We start from the raw sequence: 10,526 nt of genomic DNA, 5'->3' as shown, positions 1-10,526 counted from the left end.
GACATGTTATATCATTAATAATTTTATATTTCTTTAAAAAAATTAAAATTTATGTTATTTTATAATGAAATGACCATGTTATTAATATATTAGGCCAAAAGCACGTGGCCTGGCATAATTTTCAACCTCCAAAAAGAAGATCCAGAATTCGAAACCCTTCTCCCTCAATCTAAAAAAAAATAACTAAAAACAACGGAGTTTTGGGATGAAAGTTCAGGTCAACTTGTGTAAATTTAAGTTCAATTTATTCAGTGATAAAGAACTTACCTTTTGTTTATAAATGTGAATATAATTTTATTTTATATCACTTATAATTATGTAAGCACTTGTTATGGTCAAGCTCTGTTTACAATTATTTTTAATGACGACCTTTAATTTATAGTTATATCATCTGCAATGAGGGCACATCGTATTCATTTCTCTTAACTGCTTGCACAGAGCAACGTCGAAATTATGCGTATTGTAAGGAACAATAACAGTTCAGACAAAAATGTCAATAAACCTTTAAAAAAATAAGGCTAGAAACAAGCTCTACGATTAAGTTTCTACAAAAAATAACACTTGGGAGGAGCAAAATTCATGTCGAGATACAAGTTGAAAGAAATCTGTAATTGTAGCAGCAACCTCTCAGGGTATAGATATAGCTCCTAAAGGAATCCGACGATGTGAAGACAACAGAAGGCCACTCATAATCCTTTGTACTTAAGCAGCAAGAACCTATAGGAATCAGGGTTAAAAAGTATGAAACTAGTTTTATTTTTTATTTTCAGAAGGGAAAAAAAAAATACAAAATCAAAGCTAGGAGGTATCATGAATACCGGTAACAACATGGAATGATAACACTTGAATTAGCTTGCACCCTTCTGCTTGAGGGTGATCTTGTCGCCCAAACTAAGAGCGATTCCTTGGGTCTTGCTCCTTATCCTGATGTACCCACTCAGCTTACCATCAGTCTGTTTCTCTATGCTGACATTCACCAGAGCATCCTCCCCAAATACACTCTTTGCGTACAAGTTGGCTGCCAGGAATCCACACTCGCCATCTAGCGCTGACCTGAAACTCAACCACCCAAGATAACCAAAGGAAAAATAGATGGCTAGAAGGTAATACGAAAGTGAGGAGAAAAGATATACATATGGGAAAATAAATTCTCTCTCGAAAGCACTTTAATCAGCAATTTGGAAGTGTTTTCCATGGGAAACGTTTTCTGCCATCATTCTTGCTTTCTGTTTTGCATTCCCTCTTTTTTTTTTTTAAGTGAGTTTTCGGTTTTCAACTTTCTTTAGCTCTTGAGAAAACTTCAGAACGTTTGAGTTCAAGCCACTCTTTCCCAACCAATGGGAAGCGCTGATTCAAAAATTCGAAATAAGCTCAGGGTTTGGTTGAGATAATTTAATGCAACCTAAAATCATTTGAGCTCTTCCGGGTGTCTCCAAACGCAAGCCCCATCATATGTATGTTAATAAATTGTAACAAACTTTAATCGCGTAAAGCATGTTCTATGAAATTCATCTTAATATGAATAACAGAAATTCTATTATAACCATTTCTGCCTGTTTGGGAACACAACTGTTTTCAGATATTCTTAAATTATTTCACTACTATTCACAAATTATTTCACTACTATTTATAGATATTCTGAGATATTCTTAATATTCAAATGAGTAAACTCTACAGATAGAGGAAAAATCATTAAGCACAAACCTTACTAGATAGGGGGTACAATACTTACAGAAGTTCAGTGCATATGTATAATTTTTCCATACCTCCTCCCATCCCACAGAACATAGAAAAAAGAGGCGAAAGGAGAGAGAATGTCTCTCTCAATCTAAACCACCCAAGCTAAATTAATTAAGCAAGCCTTTTAATCCCAACCACTTGGGCATAAGTTACATACATAGAAAAAAGAGGCGAAAGGAGAGAGAATGTCTCTCTCAATCTAAACCAACCAAGCTAAATTAATTAAGCAAGCCTTTTAATCCCAACCACTTGGGCATAAGTTACATGAATCCCTTTTCACCATTCAACTCTATCTACAGCATACCAACGATGAACTTGAAAGAGTAACTCTGATGGAGGAGATTTCATAGAGACAGAAATCAAGGGCACTATGGCTTAAGGAGGGGGATAGGTGTACAAAATTCTTCCATATGGTGGCTAACTCTCACAGAAGGAACAATGCTATTGATACATTGATGGTAGATGGGGTAGTTTCTTCGGACCATACAATAATCAAAAACTATATTGAGCAGTTTTATCTACATCTATTATCTGAAGAGCATAATTGGCGACCAAAAGTGGACGGTTTAACATTTTCAGCAATAGATCAGCATAGTGCAGGATGGCTAGAGAGGCCGTTTGCAAAAGAGGAAGTGTGCAAAGTAATCAGATGTATGGCTAGTGCTAAGGCTCCGGGTCCGGACGGATTTACTATGGGATTCTTTCAAACTTGTTGGGAGGTGATTAAGGATGACCTTATGCAAGTCTTTCATGATTTTCATACTAAAGCCAGATTTGAGAAGAATCTTCATTCTACCTTTCTAGTACTCATTCCCAAAAAGATGGGGTCTACGGATATTAGAGATTATTGCCCCATTAGCCTTGCGAATGGGGTGTATAAGATTCTCTCCAAAGTGCTTGCGAATAGATTGAGCTCGGTGATGGAAAAGCTAATTTCAAAGCCACAAAATGCATTTGTAAAAAGTAGACAAATCCTCGATTCTGTCCTCATTGCAAATGAAGTCTTGGTTGGACGATTAAAATCTAGAGAACCCAGGCTGCTTTGTGAACTAGACATGGAGAAAGCTTATTACCACATCAACTAGCAGTTCTTACTCTATCTTCTTGCTAGATGTGGTTTTGGGAGAAAACGGTAAAAATGGGTAGAATTTTGCATTTCTTCAGTGAGATTCTCTATCTTGGTGAATGGATCACCAGTGGGTTTTTTCAACTTCTCTCGTGGCTTGAGACAGGGAGATCCTCTTTCTCCTTTACTTTTTTTATTCATCATGGAAGTTCTAAATAAGATGATTGAGGGCCTGGTAGATGGGGGTTTCTTTATGGTTTTCTGGTAGGGAATGGCAATATTAACATCTCTCATTTGTTATTTGCCAATGACACTCTCATTTTTTGCCGTGCACATCTTGGACACATTCAAGCCTTGAGGGTGCTACTCATTTGCTTTGAAGCTGCATCAGGCTTGAGAATTAATCTTTCGAAGTCTGAAATAGTGCCAATGGGGGTGGTCCATGAAGTGGAGTCTTTAGCTTCACTCTTGGGATGAAAGGTATCACTGCCTCTAAAGTATCTTTGTTTACCGTTGGTTGCCTCCTTTAAATCTGAAAGGATTTGGAATGGCGTGGTCGAAAAGGTGGAGCGCAGATTACTTCTTGGAAACGGTTATATTTGTTGAAAGGTGGTAGGTGGACTTTGATCAAAAGCACTCTTTCGAACTTACCCACTTACTTTTTATCTTTGTTCCCGCTTCCTACAAAGGTAGCTAACTGCATTGTGAAGTTACAAAGAGATTTCCTTTAGAGTGGATTGGGGGATGAGTTAAAGTTTCATCTAGTTAATTGGTCAACAGTTTGTACCCCTATTCTGGGGGAGGTTTGGGGATTCGCCACTTGACAAAATTCAATCAAGCTTTATTGAGTAAATGGTTGTGGAGGTACCAACTCGAAATGGATGCTCTATGGAAGTCGGTTATAGACTCAAAATTTGGAGAGGCTTGAGGAGGTTGGTGCTCGAATGAGGTACAAGGCACATATGGAGTGGGGTTATTAAAATTTATAAGGGGACATTGGGAGACCTTTAGAGGACATGAACATATTGTGGTGGGTGATGATTCTCGCATAAGATTTTGGTATGATCATTGGTGTGGTGACCATAGCCCTCAAGATACCTTTCCTGCTATTTTTGAGCTTGCAAGAAAAAAAGATGCAGCTATTGCCAATCTTTTGGTCCTTTCAAATGGCCCCCCTCAATGGAATATTGATTTCATTACGGCAGCCCAAGATTGGGAGCTAGAGATTATTTTAGAGTTCTTTGCGACATTGTATTCAGTAAGTATATCAGGGGAGTGCAACTTTCTTCATTTTTCTCTCCGTACACTTTTAGAGAAAAAATATTCCCGTTGTTCCCGTCGTCTATGGTGCCTAAATTATTAGCATAGTAGACTGGTGATGGTGATGGGCCATACTAAGGAGTTGATCATAGACTCCAAACGTTTTACTTTCGTGAAAGAGGGGGGTAGTTTGACCATTACAGAGAGGGGCTGTGAGGATTGTAGAACTTGGGGAAGACAGTGTAGTGGGGATATCGCAGAGTCTCACGGAGACTAGTGCTGACATAGTCTTGGTTCCTGAAACTCAGGTGAGCACTTTCCCTATTGAAAATGAGGTAGTCAATATGGTTAATGAGGTTGAATGGGAAGGACGGAATCTGTTTGGAGGGGAGGGAGAAACAGGTGTTAGAGAGCCATTCCCGTTAACTTGTTTATTTCCTAATGAGTTTGAAATCTCTGAATGGGTATTCAAAATGGTCAAGGATATTCAACATGTGGTGGGAATGGAGAGTGTGGGGTAAGAAGAACATTTTATGGCCCTTCTCACGGCCATTGAGGTAGGCCATTCTCAATCCAGGAAATCTGGTTCCAAGAAGCAGAGGGAATTTAACAGACTAAAATGGTCGTTGAATGAGGGTAGCTCAAGTCGTGATAGGAGCAAAGGGAAGGGTACACATGTTTCTTTATGAAGCCAAAAATTGTCTTGGAATGTACGCGGGTTGAATGAGATTAATAAACGCCATCTTATAAAGAATTTGCTTAGGGACTGGAAAGCGGATATTGTGTGTTTACAAGAAACCAAGTTGAAGTTGGTGTCTAGAAAAATAGTGAGAAGTGTGTGGTGCTGTCCATATGTGGATTGGGTATATTTGGCTTCAAATGGGGCATCGGGTGGGATACTAGTGATGTGGATAAAAGGGTGGTGGAAAAAATGGAGGAGTTTGTTGGGGAATACACAGTGGCGTGTTCCTTTAAGATGGTGGAGGATAATTTTTTATGGGCATTTGCAAGTATATATGGACCAAATGATGACAATATCAGACAATGTTTGTGGGAAGAACTTGTGGGAGTATACAGCTGGTGGGACCTCCCCTGGTGCATAGGTGGTGATTTTAATGTGGTAAGATTTCCTAGTGAGAGGTCTGGTAATAGTCGGATTTGTCCTGCCATGACAGAATTTTCAGATTGCATCTTTGATTTGAATCTGGTGGATCTCCCACTGATAGGTGGGCCTTTTACCTAGTCGAATAGTCAGACATGGTCTCGTCTGGATAGATTCTTATTATCGCCGGGTTGGGAAATTCATTATCTGGAGGTATGTCAGAAGAGATTACCGCGACTATTTTCGGATCACTTCCCCATTTTATTGGATGGAGGTGGTATCCAAGGAGGCCGTCACTATTTCAAGTTCGAAAACATGTGGCTCAATAGTGAAGGTTTTGTGGAAAGGGTAAGGCAGTGATGGTCCTCATATCAGTTTTTTGGTACCCCCTCTCATATACTTGTAAGCAAACTAAAAGCTCTAAAGAATGATTTAAAGCTTTGGAACCTCCAATCTTTTGGAGATATAGGGGTACAAAAGAGATCCAGGATGGAGGGATTACAGAACATTGAGAAGATCACTGAATTTAGAGCTCTCACCGTAGAGGAAGTCTCACGTAAGGCAGAACTTGTCTCAGAGTTGGAAAGAGTATTATCCTTGGAGGAAATCTCATGGCGTCAGAAGTCTAGGGCACTTTGGTTGAAAGAAGGGGATCGAAGTACAAAATTTTTCCATAGAGTGGCTAACTCTCATAGGAGAAATAATACCATTGAAATGCTTAATATCAATTGTAGTGAAAGCACGGAGGCTTCAGAGATCCGGGAACATGTGGTGACTTTTTATGAAACTTTATTTAGAGAAGGCAAGAGGGGTGGAGGCCAAAATTAGATGGACTTGGTTTTGATTCTATTGAATCACAGACATCGTCATGGTTGGAAAGACCTTTTGAGGAAGAGGAGGTGTATGAAGTGGTCAGAGGAATGGCAAAAGATAAAGCACCAAGACCAGACGGCTTTTCACTGGGTTTCTTCCAAACTTGTTGGGAGGTTGTGAAAGATGACATCATGAATGTGTTCCAGGAATTTTTTATGGCGGGGAAGTTCAAGAAAAGCCTGAATGCTACATTTCTTATTCTGATTCCAAAGAAGACTGGAGCATCGGAAGTGAAGGACTTTAGGCCAATTAGCCTTATAAATGGGGTATACAAAATAATTTTCAAGGTGCTTGCAAACAAGCTAGGGATGGCCATTGGTAAGATAATCTCAAAGCCACAGAATGCTTTTGTAAGGGGTCGCCAAATTTTAGATTTTGTCTTAATCGCCAATGAATGTCTGGATAGTAGGGTAAAATCAGGTGTTGCAGGGATTATCTATAAACTAGATATGGAGAAGGCATATGATCATGTAAACTGGGACTTCCTCTTGTATTTATTGAAGAGATGTGGCTTTGGGGAGAAATTGGGTAGGTGGATCAGATGGTGTATTTCAACGGCAAGATTTTCAGTTTTAATCAATGGCAACCCAGAGGGCTTTTTCAACAGCTCACGAGGTCTAAGACAGGGAGATCCCCTATCCCCTCTATTATTTGTTATCATCATGGAGGCTCTGAGTAAGATGTTATCGGCGGTGGTCAGTCATGGGTTTTTGTCCGGATTCTTAGTGGGTGATTCGAATAGGGGCTTGATCTCGGTATCTCACCTATTATTTGCAGATGACACACTAATCTTTTGTGAAGCTGAGCAAGACCAACTTCAGGCTTTGAAGGCACTTCTCTTTTGTTCTGAAGCAGCGTCAAGGCTGAGAGTGAATTTTGATAAATCAAAGTTAGTGGCTGTTGGGAACGTCAGTAATTCTCGGCATCTGGCTAACACTCTAGGGTGCAAGGTCGCTTCTTTGCCTATGACATATTTGGGGTTACCGTTGGGGGCTGTATCACGGGCTTCAACTATTTGGGATACAGTTATTGAGAAAATAGAACGGAGATTAGCAAGGTGGAAGAGACTATATCTATCGAAAGGAGGCCGGGTGACCCTTATCAAGAGCAGTCTTTCTAACTTAGTAACATATTTTCTGTCTTTATTTCTAATTCCAGCTTGTGTGGCGGCGAGAATTGAAAAACTATATCGTGACTTTCTATGGAGTGGACTGGGAGAGGAATTCAAGTTCCACCTTGTCAGTTGGGATAGGGTGTGCAGACCAATTTCCTCAGGTGGGTTGGGGATAAAGAATTTGAGAACATTTAACCGGGCACATCTTGAGAAATGGCTTTGGAGGTACATTATGGAACCGGAAGCTCTCTGGAAACTTATGGTTGATTGCAAATATGGCAGGGTATGGGGGGGTTGGTGTTCTAGTGAAGGGAATGGGTCTCATGGTGTGGGGATTTGGAAACACATAAGACGAGGGTGGGGAGTGTTTTCAGGGTGGGGAGGGTACTCGTATAAAATTTTGGAAGGACATTTGGGGTGGGGAAGAGGCACTCATGGACTCATTCCCTATGGTTTTTCGAGTGGCACGTGACCAAGAAGCTTCGGTGGCGAACCTCATGGTTCGTTCAGGGACCAAATCCATTGGAATATACTCTTTAATAGAGCAGCCCAAGTCTGGGAACTAGATAGTTTCGAGGCTTTTTTCAAATTAGTGTATACTATGAAGCCAAATGGAAGGTGTGGTGATAAGCTATGGTGGACACCAGCAGGTAAGGGTATCTTCTCGGTGCGTTCCTTCTATAAGTTCCTTACCGTACTTCTGAATACCCATTTCCCTTGGAGAAAATTGTGGAGGAATAAGGCACCCCCCAAGGCACTCTTCTTCACTTGGACAGTGGCCCTAGGTAAGATTTTGACTACCGATAATTTACGAAAGCGTAGGTAATTATTCCTGATTGGTGCTGTATGTGAAAGAAAGTTGGAGAGACAGTGGATCATCTTCTGTTACATTGTGAGATAGCTAGTGTCGTGTGGACCGAAGTGTTCAGTCACATAGGGTTAAACTAGGCGATGCCTACTACTGTGGTGGAATTATTGGCTAGTTGGGTAATACCGAATGGAGCTCCACAAATCAAAGTTGTAAGGAAGATGGTTCCTAGCTGCATTATGTGGTGTATATGGCGAGAGCGTAATGAGCGGACATTCGAAGATAAGGAGCGGACCTTAGAGGAGCTTCGAGTTTTATTTTTCCGTACCTTACTGCTTTAGGCTATAGCTGTAGATTTTAATGGCCTAAATGTACATGATTTTCTTATTTCTTTTACAGCAACTTAGATAGGCCTTAACTCTAGTATAACTTCTTGTGTACTTAGGCTATGCTTATTCTTATTTATACTATCGTTTACCTATAAAAAAAAAAAAAGTATATCAGGGGATACCAGGGATAAGATGCACTGGAATCATTCTAAAAAAGGCAACTTCATTGTTAGATCATTTTACCAAGCTCTAACGAGTCCTAGATTGACCATGTTCCCGTGGAAGACTATATGGTAGACGAAAGCTGCTTCAAAAGCAGCTTTTTTTGTTTGGATAGCATCACTGGACAAGATCCTGACTACAGATAACGTGAGGAAGCGCCGGGTAATTGCGCTGGATTGGTGTTGTATGTGTAGAAAGCAGGGGGAATCAATAGATCATCTGCTTCTACACTGCGAGATGGCTAGGGTCATGTGGGATGATTGTTTCACGAGAGTCGGTTTTTCATGGGTCATGCCTCTTAGATTGGTGGACTTCCTCGCAAGTTGGCGAGGCATTCAGGGTAACTCACAGGTGGTGATCATTTGGCGTATGGTTCCTATTTGTATGTGTTTGTGTATTTGGGGGGAAAGAAATGCAAGAAACTTTGAAGATTGTGAGAGAACAATGGAGGAACTAAAACTTTTCTTCTTTGAGTCATTGCTCTTATGGGCGGAAACCATTGTTTGTAACGGTCTAAATGTTCATGACCACCTTCTTTAGATTGTAAACTCAAACTAGGTGTTTCTCATGTATACTACCTGTATACCTGGGTTTTGCCTTTTTCTATTAATAACATTTCTCGGATTACCTATCCAAAAAAAAAAATTATGCTTAATATATGATGTACTACTTATTGAGTATTCGACTCATTTTGATTGTTTGTTTGTTATTTTATGTTTATAAAATGACTAGGTAACGCAGATGGTGTTGACAAGCTGACGGCAAGGCATAGATCATGTCAGGGGATTTTCAGACTTAGTTTTTCTTTTTTTTTTTTTTTTAAGAGTCCAGGCCACATGTTCAAGAGTGACCATTTCCCAGGTTTATTCAAAAACATAAATTCTGGCTGAGAAATACCTTGGTTACATTATTCCCATATAAACAAACTTTTCCATTAATAACATAAAACAACCTTATGACCAACCTTAACACAAAAAGGAAATTACCAAACCCAAAGATAATTAACAATTAACTATACCTTAAATAAGGTAAAGCTAATTTATCTGTACATATTAACCCTTTAAAAATCCTAGGCGCTTGATTTAAAGAATTCCACACACATGAAACTCCACTTGCTCCTAACTTTGCCAAATAATCTGCCGGAGCATTTCCTTCTCTAAAAATATGCTGCACATTAACATCCCTACTATGAACGATCTCCATTAATTCCTCCCAAAAGTATTCTAAATACCACACGTTACACTGCTGCCGGTGAACCCATCGCACACACACTTGCAAGTCTGACTCCACATCTATGCCTTGAAAACCCATCTCTCGACAAAAACGTAACCCAAAAACCATTGCCTGCAACTCAGCACTAATATTTGTACCCTCACCAATATATTTCAAAAAAGCCAAAACCATATTTCCGTAAGCATCCTGTAATAAGTGTATCTTTTCACAAAAAGATCTTTTTTGCTATGAGATTATATTTTTATGTTATGTTTTTTCGGGAATTTATTTTTCGAGAAACTAGGTATTTTTATCAAGTTGGGTCTCTTTACTGGGCACAGTTACAAAAGCACATGACACTCCTAACCTATGGGAAGGGGGTGTTACACATGGCCTTGAGATCTCCAATCTTTCATATCACATAAATAAAATTTGCTGATGGTAAGAAAGCTAATTAAGAAAGAACATTGTAGCCAGCTAACAAGTTGAAGAACTTACGGTGCAGTAAGGCACTTCATGTTGGTTGATTTGATAATATGGTCAAGGAATTCCTTCTCATCTTGAATTACAGTGTTGACAGCAACCTGCAGGCATTACACAATCACATGATCATTAACTCAAAGTCATCAACTAAGTACTACAATGGGAAAAAAAAAAAAAAAAAAAAAAAAAAAAAAAAAAAACTTGGCCAAGAAGGGGAAGCCTAAAAACATAGCTAAAAGAAACAAAGTACTGCAGAAAAAATATATAAATAAGAAGCAAGGAGGCTATGAGAAAGGAAGCAAGTTGGAAGCAGCTCC

General features: G+C 39.5%; 1 protein-coding gene across 2 annotated transcripts in view; it reads right to left on the bottom strand.

Annotated features, from left to right (window-relative positions):
• Window positions 1–447: 447 nt before the first annotated feature.
• Window positions 448–10,526, bottom strand: part of LOC121254637 (coatomer subunit beta-1) — a 31,677-nt gene continuing 21,598 nt past the window's right edge. For both annotated transcript variants that reach the window (XM_041154766.1, XM_041154761.1), the window contains exons 4-6: window positions 10,225–10,310; window positions 819–1,053; window positions 448–717 (exon numbers count right to left, since the gene is read on the bottom strand). In XM_041154766.1, coding sequence (XP_041010700.1) covers window positions 849–1,053; window positions 10,225–10,310 — 291 coding nt within the window. In that variant the 3' untranslated portion in view covers window positions 448–717; window positions 819–848. The remainder of the gene's footprint in view (window positions 718–818; window positions 1,054–10,224; window positions 10,311–10,526) is intronic.

This window comes from Juglans microcarpa x Juglans regia, chromosome 1D (genome assembly GCF_004785595.1).
Source record: "Juglans microcarpa x Juglans regia isolate MS1-56 chromosome 1D, Jm3101_v1.0, whole genome shotgun sequence".
Taxonomy (NCBI): domain Eukaryota; kingdom Viridiplantae; phylum Streptophyta; class Magnoliopsida; order Fagales; family Juglandaceae; genus Juglans; species Juglans microcarpa x Juglans regia.
The sequence above is the reverse complement of the archived record's forward strand: the minus strand, read 5'-3'. Positions and strand labels throughout refer to the sequence as shown.